A 13,677-nucleotide genomic window follows, 5' to 3' on the forward strand; every position below is an offset into this window, starting at 1 on the left:
CGGCAAGACCACACATCTACAAATAGGAGCCAGCTTCCCAGGTCTATGACGCTGAAAGAAATCTGGCAATCTCCAGATGGCAAAAATCAGATGCCCTGGAAAAAAATCCTGACAGTTTTGGAAAGTAGGTTCAATGGCATTATACTCCACTGAAGTCCTTACTTTACCTCTCAGATCCTGACTTTCACAGGCTCCACCTCCAAATCTCCAGGAATTTCCCAACCCCAAGTTGGAAACCCTAACAAGTTATCATTCTCCCAAATGTTGCCCATGGGAGCCCTATTTGGCTTAATAGCATCAGCCTACCAATCTGACAAGAAACCTCACATTCAGATGGCTGGGCTCCTCTCGTATTCTTTTACTATTGTAATGTACGTTTCTGGGATGTATCGTCTACCTAAGGAAATGCAGGCTGAATCTGTTGGGCAGGTGGGTGGCTGAAAGTTGCCTGGGGCTATCGCACAATTACTTTGGCGTGGATGCCATGTGCCCTCATACAAAACTATCCAATATGGTTGTGTGAGTGTACCCACGCATAAAGATGCAAACAGGTCACTGTTATTTGCACTTTTTCACTATAGCTGCTTTATGGCTGGCTTGTTTGGTTCCATACCTCTAGATGAAAATGATCGATGATGCATACATATCACTTACTAGTAATTGTATGTGATTTGTCATCACTTGACTTGCTTGATGTGTAGACTAACATAACAGCACTGAGAAGTGCTGGAGGCGATGTGGGAGCTGATGGCCAACTCATGCATGCAAGCACCCCATCATGCATGCAAGCACTGCAGTCATGCAGATGATGAATATATAAGTGCAAACTCTCTCTCCCTAATTCAGGGAAGTCTTACTTGTTGGCACAGGGCTAGAGTCTCCTGAATAGCCCAATTTAGCCTGAGTTCATCAAGAGCCTGGGAGCTAAGCAGGGTTGGCCACCATCAGGACTCAGGTGGGAGCCAAGGAGGAATGGGGTTGCTGTGTAGAGGAAGGCAATGTTCTGTTCATGTCTTGCCTGGAATGCCCCACTGGATAGGTCCCCGTGAGTTGTTAGGGTTGCCAGCCTCCAGGTGGGGCCTGGTGATCTTCCGCTTTTACAGCTGATCTCCTGCTGGCAGAGATCAACTCCCCTGGAGAAAATGGCTGCTTTGAAGGGCAGACTCTATGTCATTGTAGCATACTGAGGCCCCTCCCCTCCCCGAACCCTGCCCTCTCCTGGATCCACCCCCAAAGTCTCCCAAGTATTTTCCAACATGGACTTGACAACCGTAGTTGTGATTCCATGACATATTCTTTTTATTATTACTGGGGTTTAGCCTTCAAGCCTCTTTAATGTATTCAAACTCAAGTCTGGAATATATGCAGTCATAGTGAAAGACATGGTCATGTCCATATCTTGTGTGAAGCAGGCAAATATTATATGTTTTGTGTAATCCGGTGAAGGTACAGTACACCATATGACATTTCCTCCTAGGGTTGCCAACTTCCAGGAGGGAGCTGAAGAGCTCCAAGAATTTGAACTGCTTTCCAGATGACAGAGATGTTACCCTAGAGAAAATGGCTGCAGTGGACTCTAAGGCATTATATCTGTGTTCCCACCCCTTCTCTAACCCTGTCCTTCTCAGGCTCCGCCCCCAAATCTCCAGGTATTTCCCAAGCAGCAGTTGGCAACCCCATTAAATAACAGACCTTTGTACCTTTTATCACACAGGACGAACTTTTGTGTATGGGGGTAGCATTCTGTCTACATAGAAGGCTCCTGAAGGTGAAATCCATTCGAAGTAAGCACAACTAACCCCCCTCCCATTCTGGAGGAAAGAAGGGGGAGCTTTTCCGCAGGTACAGGATGAGCCCCCTCCCACCCTACACATACTGAACCATCTTTTGCTCGGACGGCCCCGGAGACATTGTCCCGCAGAAGGCCTGATCAGCAAAAGCAAAGACTCCCCCCCCCCCCCCCGTAGCATGATAAGTGTTTTTGGAGAGAAGCGAGGAAGAGGGCGGGAATGCAATGGAGAGAGTCCAGCTGCGTCCAGACCTCTCCGCTGGGCGCCTCGGCAGGAGGCCGTGGGAGGCACATGGCCCACAGTCTGAGCGGGAGAGAAAAGGAGCGAGGAGGAGGGAGCCCACTGTAGGGCTAGAGCAGCAACCGCAGCAGCGCCAGTTCCAGTAAGGGGGCGAGGCGAAGCAGAGCGGCGTTGCTTTTTTCCCTCCTCCCCTCTAACGGAGACGCGGTTCCTCTCCTCTCTCTGCCTTCCGACCACAGCCCTGCAGCGAGGGAGGCTCAGGCCAGGCGCCGCCAGCGGAGGGCAGCCGAGGCACCCCGCAGAGCCACCCGAGCGTCTTGTCGGGGCCGAGAAGCGGCGGGCTCCAGAGGAGAGGCGCTTGTGCCAGCAGCCCCTTGGCTCGCTCGCCATGGACCCTGCCCTGCGGAGGACGCGGGGGGAAGAGGGTGAGGGCCAGCCGCAGGAAGACGAGGAAGAAGTGGACCCCCGCATCCAGGTCAGGAAGGCGGGAGGCTTGCGAGGCTGTGCCCGCGCTCACGCCCCTCAGCTCGGCGGTGGTGCAGCGTGCCCTTGCGAAGCGGGTGCGGGGGGTGCGCCTTGGCTGGGGGGGTTTGCGGCGTTGCTAGATGCCTTTTGTTGGGAAGGGGAGGCCCTGCAGAGACCCTCCCTCCCCCCCCCCATTGCAATCCCGAGGGAGGGACCCCTCATTAGGTTTCTGCGGAGGTGGCTTTGCAGCTCGCCGGCGACACGTTGCAAGCGCCAGGTGCTGCTTTGCCTTGCAAAGGGCGCGTGGGACGCCCCGCAGGCTCGCCTGGCCCTCCTGCGGCCGGCATCGGCTGCCCGGCGGGCCCTGCTTCTCCGCGGCTTCGGGAGCTGGCAGCGGGTCTTCATGCTCCGAGGAGGAGCCTCCCTTCTGGGATGGCGGAGCAAAGGAGGACGCGGGCAAGGGCAGCTCCTCGGCTGCTGAGGCCCAAGCCCTGGGGGCGTTTTGGGGAAAAAAAACACTTTAACCACCGCCTGCTTCGGCGAATGCGTCTCCTCCCCAACCACAACTTTATTTAGCTGCAATTGATCGAGACGCTGCGCCCGGTTTTCATTTTTCTCCTCTCCCCGTCTTTTGAATCTGACACCAAAACCCAGGGGGACGGGCTGCCTCAAGGTCACCTCGCGAGCTGCATGGCTTTGGGAAGATTTGCCCCGACTGGCAGAGCTGTAACCATAAGGCTTCACTGCTTGCGCCTCCGCTCAGTGTTCCGCCTCCGCTCCATATAGACTGGGAGAAGACACTCCCCTATCTGGATTGGAAAAGGACACTCCCCGCCTCCTTTTTGCCTGCACCAGATGGTGTTGATCCTCTGCGGTTATCAGCCCCAATCCCATCTGAAGGGGAGGGAGGTTGTCTGAAAGCATCTAACTCCCCTTTCTGAATTTATCTCCTCTCAAACCCCTCCCCCTCCCGGTCTTAGTTTCTGGTGAAACAAGCAAGGTTGCAGTGAGGAAAACCTTGTCAGTTTGATACACATGAATTTCCCCTCTTTGTCAGTGATCACCAGCATCGTTGTGCATACAGATAGTTTAATTACAAGGAAACATCAACCTTAAACTGCTGTGGATTGAAAAAAACCCTCTAGGCTTCTTAGGGAGGAGGATGGTAGAGGAAATTGGCCTGCAGGTGCTAAATCTTTCCATACCAGGAGAGGTTGAGGTGAAAAATTTCATGCATGAAAAGATGGATTTGATAAAAGTCACCTCTTAAGTAATACAAAATTTTAAACAGTTGAAATTCAGCCTTCCTGATAGGCTGATCAGTGGACTTCAAAAGCACAGTGGTACCATCTTGTCTAAAACTGCATTTGTTTCCACCCATGTGGACTGGACTGAGAGGCTCAGCAAGTGGCTGGGATGAGATGTGGACTATGAGCCCCAGAAGTCTCTGGTTCAAGTGACATGGTGTTATCTTTTCTCCACCTGACTCTATGGAGATGATAATACTGACCTGCCTTAACAGGTTCTTGTTACTCACTGTGTGTGTGTTCGGAAGTTTAAAAGCACTGTATAAATTCTAAGTATTATCACTGTGTACCTGCATGACTTTCTTCCAGCAATGCTGCAGTTAAATATCAAAAGAAAAGGATGCAGTATTGGAATGGGAATTGGAAATAGTGAGAAGTAAATCTATTATGTTCACTTGAATGATGGTTTCTTTGCCACTGAACAAACCACTTCTCCTAGTAAGTTCGTTGGCCTTTGAGGCTTATATGATGAAGACCCCAAATCTAAACAGAAACAAGGGACTTCAGTGATAAACAAGAACAACTCACAACATCTCTCAACCTCTCCTCGTCCCCCTAAATAGTCTCACTGCAGATGTCTTGAGGCAGCTGAGTTCTGCTTTGCTCTTTAAATGTTTTCTATCTTTCTGTTTCCATTTAACATTCCAGCTGGGGCCCCTGTGCGAAATGCCAGATGACACTTAATAACCTCGCTCCTTCCCTGTTGTGTCAGTTCCTTACTGCTTGACATGAGCCTGTTTCTTGGCTTTCTTCCAGGGGGAGCTTGAAAAGTTGAATCAGTCCACTGATGATATTAATCGGAGAGAAACCGAGCTTGAGGTACAGTGTTGGATTTTTTTCTTATATAAACACACTCCTATGAGAGATCTTGCTGTATTTCTAATATTATTTCAAAAAGAAAACAGTGTGTGGCTTTTTTTTTTTTGCACCGAAGGCCAGATCTTCCAAAGAAATTGTAAAATTAAAAGATGTGTATGTGACCTAAGCCAGAGAATGAAGCAAAAGTAGGTCAGACATCATTTGCTCAGACACTGGAATGGAGTGACATTACTATGTATAGCACCCTGGCTTTCAGTAATCCTCTGATATCCTACACCGAGGGATCATATATAGCAGTCAGAATGGTAATTAATCCTACGCTTAGGTATGCAAACACTGCTTTGGGATTTGTTAGGTTGACTGTCTTCCTGCTGTACTGATCTGCTAAACACTGCAGGATTCTGGGATGGTGTTTCCAAGTGAAAGACATTGACAGTGCTGTCCTAAACAGAGTTGTGCCCTTCTAAGCCCATTGAAGGCAGTGAGCTTAGAAGGCTGTAAATTCACTTGAGATGGCACTGTTAGGAACCTGTATGTCTAGCAAAATTAAGAGACTTTCACAGAATTGAAACCCATAGTTGAGCACACCTTTGTGCCTAGAAATGTCAGAATATGGAACATTTGATCTCCTGAAGACAGGTATGAAATTTGGTTCATAACTGCAGCAATTACTGCAAGATGCTGAAGCACAGATGGGATGGACTTCTGGGCCACAGGAATTCACAAACTGGGAGAGGAGGGATTGTAGTGACAGCCAAAAAATGAAATCTGAAAATAGGATGCGTTGTGCACATAACAAACATTAAGAGACACAGGATTTTCCTCTTGTGTGCTGTAACAATCTTTGTACAGCTGGCCTTGCAAAGGGAACATTGTCTTCACTTTCATATGCCTGGTTCATCTGATAGTTTGGTGCAGATCTCTTGGGTTTTAAGCGCTGAACTTTATGAAATAAATTTCAAAGGCTAGTGGGGTACTTGTTTTCTCCCTTGCTCTGCTTAGTGGCGTATTTCTGGGTGCTGCCAACAGGTCAGAATAAAACTTTGTTTTTGTAAGGCTAAACTATCATGACAATCATACATGCATTTGGTCTTTGAACAATTAGAATTGTCTTCTCCCCTGTCCCACATCCTTGGGCCTATCCCCATGTGGTTGTCTGCCTACATCCATATTACTTGCTCCTCTTGGTTTGAATGCATACCTGTTGTCACCCAGGACCTTTTGAAAGAAGAGGCCATATGGTGTTTGCAGTAATCCTTATTTCCTGTCATTTGACATTTAAACTTCTGCTTCCCATCTCCAGCAGACAGTAACCAGCATTGGCAGGGCAGAGGAACTGTGGTAATTTCAGATAAGAGATTTCTGCCACGTCCTCTGGGCTGCTGATCTGAAACATACTCTTTTTCAATCAAGGCTGGATACGTTTATAAATGAGAGATGCTGAGGGTTTGTTTTGGACCCCTGAGACAGTTATATGGAAGCACTGATCTACTATTTCTCATTAAATGTATTCAGGTGGGCAGCCGTGTTAGTTTGAAGCAACAGAACAAAAGTTTGAGTCCAGTGGCACCTTTAAGACCAACAAAGTTTAATTCTGGGTATAAGCTTTTGAGGGTATGTACATTTCTTCACCAGTAGCTTCCCCTCAGGAGCAGTGAAAAGAAAGTGTTGCTTGTGAGTCACGCCCAGAAATATGTCTCTGTCATCCTTTTCCATGGTTTAAGAGATGCGGAAGAGGAGGACAGAACTTTCCACTGCCTTCACAGCTCGTGACTCACCAAGTTAATAAGAGTCCACAGCAACTGGTGGACCACAAGCTGTGGTGGACAGGCATGGTGGTTCAGGCTTGACTATTCTGTAGCAACTAATGTTCATTTTAAAGGTAAAGGTAGTCCCCTGTGCAAGCACCAGTCGTTTCTGACTCTGGGGTAACGTTGCTTTCACAACGTTTTCACGACAGACTTTTTACGGGGTGGTTTGCCATTGCCTTCCCCAGTCATCTACACTTCCCCCCCAGCAAGCTGGGTACTCATTTTACCAACCTCGGAAGGATGGAAGGCTGAGTCAACCTGGAGCCGGCTACCTGAACCCAGCTTCCGCCAGGATCAAACTCAGATCGTGAGCAGAGCTTAAGACTGCAGTACTGCAGCTTTAACACTGCACCATGGGGCTCTTTTTTGCTGAAGGGCAAAAGAACCGAGCATATGCTGACTTTGGGCTGTTCCCAGCACATTTCTGAGCAGTCGTGGACATTCACCACTGTGTGTGAAATTCTGCTTTTGGCATGCCAAGGCGAACACATGCTCTTAGGGTGAGTCAGGGTTCTGTGACAAAGTTTAAATTCAGTGTGAGGCTACATGTAACTGTTCAGTCTCAGATGTCATACATTGACACTTGAGCTGTTCAAGTTTTTGTTCACTGTAAACCATTTCCATAACAAAAAACAAGCAAAATGTGCTAAAGGCTGGTGACCAGACTGCGATGTCCCTTTCTGTGGTTTCCTAAGATAATGAATGGCCTCCCTTGTCCCATTGCTTCATCTCGGTGTTGTGCTGTGGAGCAACAGTTGCAATTCATGAATGGCTGGGGCCTGCTGTGTAGATTGCTGCAATGGTCTCCTTGTGTGGCAGAGAGAAAATGGGTGGTGAAAAGCATTAGGCTGTTGCTAGATGCATATAAATTTAATCTATTGCTTCTTAATGAGCCTTTGATTGGGCTTGGTTAAAATCTATAATTCTGTTGGCACGAAGTAGAAAGCTGAGCACTAATGCTACAGCAAAGGATTATGGGGGGGTCCTCAGAGGGATTGTAATGCTTAGCTTCTCTAATATGCCTGTTTATGACTGAAGCGTTTATGCAGGAACCTCTTGTAAATAGCATTTCAATCGTGAGGGCTGCTTCAGCAGTCTTTTATTTGGTGTGTGTGAGAATACGTGTGTGATGCCTTTTAATAGGAGAGAAGCACACGTAGTTAATTCGAGCTTGTTCCATTGTGTCTGCATTGATGAGCTATCTGTCTTGCAATTAATAATATTTATTTTGTTCCAAGCTGGAATTTGGGTAGGGTTTCGGTGCATGTAATCCTATCGTGCCTTGGAAGTTTACATACAGTTACGTTGAGAGTGGCATCTTAGATTGTTTGAATGCCTTTTGGGGGCATAGGATGGTGGTTCTCAGAAGAGTGCTGCTACAGCACTAAGAGGGCTGTTTTAGCATAGCTGGACGGGGGTGTATTTTCCCCAGCCCTTGGTAACAGAGAGAGACAGGGCTAGACTTGCTTCTGTTGGCAGTGGAAGTCTAGGGGTCACTCAAGTTCAGGAGGGAGTGAGCACATGATCTCCCAAGGGAGGGATAAGGGGAAACCTTGGCAATTCTGCTTTTGCTGACCCATTTCACATGGTAGGTGGAGAAAGGGCTTGACGCACCCCTCCAGTGATGTCATGGGCATCAGTTGATGCCTATGAACTAGATCTCACTGCCATTCCCACGCTTCCTTTGTATGTAAACATGCATTTAGCCTGTATGGCTTGTGTCAGTCACTCTTATTTCAAATGAGGGTAATCTCTGAAGCCTAGTTGGATTTGTTCTGGGAGGGTATGTTGTGTGGGAACATTTACTCCACAACCTTCCAGTACCTGGTTTTCAAGGTGGCTTACACAGGTATGGCCCTAGACTGTATGGTACCCTAGGCAAGGCTAATCTCTGGTGCCCTCCCCGACTCCCGCAATGATGATGTCACTGACTCACATGGGAGTGCCCAATTCAGAAGGACGGTGTCCTAGGTGGTTGCCTAGTTTGCTTAGTGGCAGGGCTGGCCCTGGGCATACAAAATGAAATTATTAATGAGACAATTGAAATAAACTAGAAGAAGAGATTGGATTTATACCCTGCCCTTCACTCAGAGTTTCAGAGCTAAACTCAGTTTGAAGCTACAATTCAATGGTAATAAGTGGCTTGTGGTGGTTGGACAAACTAATTTTGGGAGTTGAGTATCAGCAGGGCTCATTTTGTAGAAAAAGAGATGCTGGGGCTCATTAGCACAACTCATTTGAATATGCCACACACCCCTGACATCACTGGAAGGTGTACTAAATTATATCAGCTCAGCACCTACCTTTTAAATGCTTCTTGAGTTATAATTGTCATAATAAAACCTTATTCCCATAAACAGAAACAAGTTTTTTGAGGGGGGCGGGGGGAAAGAAAGAGCACAATAAGATTTAGAGGTTCCAGAGCTCCTCTCCTGTGAGCTTCTGTCCAAAATGAGGCCTGAGTATCAGAAGAACTAGTATGTCTCCATGTCCTCAAAATCACTTGAGGCATTGGAGGGGAGTTGTGAAAAATCTTCAGTGCTTAGCCTGTTTGAGCCAACAGAGGTGCGAGAGCTCATCTTTGCAGAATGCAGTGTTCTTGCCAAGGTCTCTGTCAAGCATGTAATGACACACTGAGCATGAGTTGTGACACATGTTTATGTATCCCTTTGCTCTGCTTAGAAGCGTGAGGTTCCTGGGCAGTGATGTGAATGATGACCTCGGAGAACTGGCATTGATGTACATTATGATCTCGGAGAACTAGCACTGAAGCTGTGTGTGTAGCTTTCCAGCTCATGTTTACAGAATCAGTAACTAAGGTTTCTGGCACCAGCGTATACCAGTGCCCAGGCCTTAGTGTTGTGGCCTGTAGTTATCACAAGTCCACCCTGCCATATTTCCACGTCAGTAAAGTGAGTTTCGGAAAGAATAGAATGGAAGGGTGTGTATATATTTATGTATTTAAAACATGTTTATTTAAGACATTTTATGTCCTGTGGCAGGCATGGTGGCTGGAAGACTTCTGAGGGCCTAAGCTGAACTATTCTGTTCTGTATTTACTATGCAAAATGATCTGTTTCTATTGGGGTTATTTTGAATCAGGCTAAGGAAATTTATCTTTTGCTATTCAGACTGACTCACATTCAAAAGAATTGCATAAAAATTGTTTTCCCCCTTCTCATGTACCTTGTATTGAGGACCAGTGGCATAGAATAGTTCTCTCGGTTTCTGACAGAGATAAACCTATATGCTTTTACATGTTCAGTAGGATTCCAAACTAATAGATGAGCAGTCCGGTACTTTTTGCCCTTCAGATTTTGTACCCCAACATGTTTTCTGGCTTCCTTCCGTTACATGGTCACCATTTCTGTCCAAAGAAGAGACCCAGAAAATTCTGACCTTGTCTGCCCCTCACCTAGGGGCATTTGCCTGCTTATGGCAGGAGACCTTCAGGTGATTGCTGCATTTGGCTGCTGATACTCACTTGGTTGGTGTGTGGAAACTGGGGACATTGTCCTGAGGAAAAAAATTAAAAAGAAAATAAAGCTTCATCTACTTACAGGAAGTTCTGACCATAGAGCTCCTGGTGATTCCTAGGGTACCTGGAAGTGACAAAGGGGAGCTCTAGGGTACCTCTAGGAGTCACCAGAAGGTGTATGATCAGAATTTCTTATAAGTAGAGGAGGCCTCATCTCCCCCCCCAATACTGCCCCTTTCCAAACCTCCTGGCAACTCTGTACTCAACTATGCTTCATTTAGGGCTATGGCTATGGTTTTGTGGTCCACTGTTTGAACTGGAATGCTTGACACTCATGTGGGTACTGATATGACTTCTTATTCATATGAGATTTGAAGCCTATGACTTGTGTAGTATGTTGTTTGAAGTATCAGACTAAAGTTGGAGAAACCCGGGTTCAGATCCATGTTTGCTATGAAACTTGCTGGATGACAATGGGCCAGTCTCTCTTTCAGCCTACCCTACATCACAGATTTTTATCAGAATAAAATGGGGATGAGAATCATTCATACCTCTTTGATCTCCTTGGAAGAAAGCAAGGTGGGATAAAATGTACTAGATAGATGGAGCTGATTAATCAAAAAAGGGTGTACTAGAGAAACCGCTTGGTTTGCTTATTAGACAAGTTAAAAACAATTTCACATAATGCAATTTTGTTGACTCCTGCTGACTGGGAAGCAGTTCATCTGCCTTTATGTGTATGGACCTCTTCATTTAGTTTCTGGATAGTATGTTTTTGCTGTGTGTCCAGTTGGCCTGGTTTGTTGTTGGACTCTGCTGTTCTGACATTTTCTGGTTTGTTATAAATTGCAATTTGTAATATTTGAATACTTCAGCAAATTGCAAGCTTTTTTCTTGCCTGAACACCAAGATGAAAGCAAGAGGTTCAGAATCCTGGTTTGTAAACAAGGAACAAAATGGGAATTTATTTGTCTGCATATAGCCTTTCATTAGGTAAGCAGCCGCAGGCAGTGCGTTCAGTAAGCAGTGACCATGAAGCTAACTTATGGCAACCCTGTAGAATTTTCAAGGCAGAGATGTTCAGAAGTGGTGTGCTATTGCTTGCCTCTGTGTGGTGACCCTGTATTTCCCATCCAAATATTGACCAGGGCTAACCCTGCTTAGCTTCTGATGAGATCAGGCTAGCCTGGCTATCCAGGTCAGGGCAGAGGACACACTGGGATGTTTTATTATGCTTTCTTTTCCTATTGTCCTTTCTCTTCTGTTTTTTCTCCCTCCTTTTCCATGCTGCTTTCTAGTAGGAACTGTAGTCCTGAGGGTCAGATTCCAGGGAAACTCTAAAAGGACACATTTCTGAATGTAAAGTAGAAGAATTTAAAGTCATAAAGATATAACGCGCTGTACCACTGAGAGCTTTTTAAACTATTAAAATCATCCACTTGGCTCACCTTACTCTTGTGAGGCATGGCCTGAGTTCAGGCTGCTCTCATCCCAGCCAATCTGCATTGCTAAATGGAACAGTGGAATATTGCCAAGTTGTCCTAAGTTGTTTCTAGGAACTTCCACCAAACATCTGGTTTATTTCAAGATAAAATTCTGTGGCCAGAATGCTGACTTGAGTGGGTCATAGGGACCATATCACTTCAGTCCTGTTCCATCTATATTGACTTTCAGCTTGCTCCAGGACCAATTCAGGGTACTGTTATAGATCTTTAAAGTTCTATACGGCTTGGGGGCAGCACACCCTAAGGACTGCCTTCCCCGATCTACCCATTCACTCCAGTCATCTTTGGAGGTCCTGCTTCCGGTGCTCCCGCCAAATGAGGCTATTTGGTTGGCAACCCAAGAAATGGCTTTCTCAGTCATGGGGCCAAAACTTTAGAGTTCCGTCCCTAGGGAGGCTGGTTCGTCTCCCTCTGTTGTTGCAGGTGAAGGCTCTCTTGTTTTGTTTGGCAGATGCTCCCTAACTCTTATTGGCCCTCCTCACTGGTGTTGTTATGTTTGTATGTTTATATGTTTTTAAATGCTGTTTTAGGCGTTTTTAATGTTTTGATGTTTGCCTTCTTGAAAACCCTATTTGGGTGGAAAGAGTGCAGAGAAATATTTTAGGTAAATAAATAAGTAAATAAAGCTGAAGGTAGGGACATTCAGTGCCCTAGGATGTAGTCATATGGAGTAATTTTAAAAACCGTCTTAAACTTCAAAGTTAAACTGGTTTAGGGTCTCCCATTCTTAATAGCTGGATGGCTGGACAGCGTTACTGATGTAACAAACACGAATTTGAGCAGACTTCGGAGGATTGTGGAAGACAGGAGGGCCTGGCGTGACTTTGTCCATGGGGTCGCAAAGAGTCGGACTCAACTGTGCGACTGAACAACAAATTCTCAATAGGTTTATCAATTGGGATGATTCATATGTAACGTCATCGGTGAAGGAACAAAAATGTTTGATCTGGAATGTATTGTGAGGATGGCCTGCGTGGAAACAGACAGGAATAGAATTAGGTCATTCGGCTTGGTTTTAAGATCTGGAAAGCTGCAGAGCATGCTTGTGAAGAATAAAAGGAAATATCTAATTGTACACTGGTGCAGAACAGCTGGCCCAGGGAGTGTAGCGAGGGCAGCTGCATCTGCACAAAGACTGTAAAGTATTGAATGATTGAAGAAAGCTCTTCACCCAGAATGTGCCAAGGTCTTTTGGATTATGGAGAAAGTTGTTTTTCCCCCCCTAGCAATGCAACATGAGGCTGAAATCTGGAGTCCCCTTTGGGCTTCCCTTTGTACACCCTGGATGAGTTTTTACCATAATTTGTTAAAATGTCATGTGAATAAAGAATAATCTTACTGGTCTCTGCCTTTCAGATAATGGAGTAAATTATACAAAACAGTGACATTTCCAGCTGGAAGTTTATTTTTTTTTTAATGTAAACCCCTGGAAAACATTTTTTTGGGGTGGATTTCAGTTTCCATGGCTGTTCAGTAGAAAGTGAGAAAGCCACCATACTTAAACAAAAATGATTCAAAAGGAGAGTCTAGTGTGAAACTGATGAGTTAGTAGTAGTTCTGCAGATGAATTTGGTTGGGCCTAGGCTCAATAAAAACTGAGACTGGCTAGGCTCACTGCAGAAAGTATATATCCCTCTCTAAACCAGGAGACCAGTGGCACCTTAAAGAGTAACTATGTTTATTCCAGGACTCTTATAAAAGAGTTCACTTCATCAGATGCATGGTTCATCAGTGAGGAAGAAACATTTATACTAAAAGCTGCAAACAGAAAGAAAGAAGCAAGCAAGCAGAAAACGCTGCATTCAAATTGGCAATTTGGCCCAACCCAGCCACCCCTTCCTCCCCGGATTTCAAAGGTGCAGTCACACAGCGCACATCTGGAATCTGAACCTGAAGCGCACCTATGTCGTCTTCTGGCAGCTCAGCTCTGCTTTAAAAAGCCATCAGTACTTCTTGGTGGCAAACTGCTCAAGTGCTTGCATGGTGCATTTATGGGCTGTCTGAATGGCTGGGGTGCACCACGCAAGCGCCTTTCATGTGCATGAAAGGTGTGCAGCCCATGCCTTTCTTGGTAGCCGGGTCTTTGCCATCTGCTTGTGGTGGGACGCCTTGAACTGCGCTGGCTTTTCTTGAGCCAGTCTGAATCTAGCCAAAGTTGCTGTCTTCCTTCAAAAGAACTTCAGAGGGAGAATTCATTGTATGATTGTTGAGTTAGGATTCATCAAGAAGGTCAGTATGATTTCCCTGACCAACGTCTTAGCA

At 46.0% G+C, this 13,677-nt stretch overlaps 1 protein-coding gene across 1 annotated transcript in view; it reads left to right on the top strand.

The window, feature by feature from the left end:
* Window positions 1–2,401: 2,401 nt before the first annotated feature.
* Window positions 2,402–13,677, top strand: part of SH3BP5 (SH3 domain binding protein 5) — a 42,980-nt gene continuing 31,704 nt past the window's right edge. The window contains exons 1-2 of the mRNA XM_060248865.1: window positions 2,402–2,505; window positions 4,559–4,621. Coding sequence (XP_060104848.1) covers window positions 2,419–2,505; window positions 4,559–4,621 — 150 coding nt within the window. The 5' untranslated portion in view covers window positions 2,402–2,418. The remainder of the gene's footprint in view (window positions 2,506–4,558; window positions 4,622–13,677) is intronic.

Source organism: Heteronotia binoei, chromosome 10 (assembly GCF_032191835.1).
Source record: "Heteronotia binoei isolate CCM8104 ecotype False Entrance Well chromosome 10, APGP_CSIRO_Hbin_v1, whole genome shotgun sequence".
Lineage (NCBI taxonomy): Eukaryota > Metazoa > Chordata > Lepidosauria > Squamata > Gekkonidae > Heteronotia > Heteronotia binoei.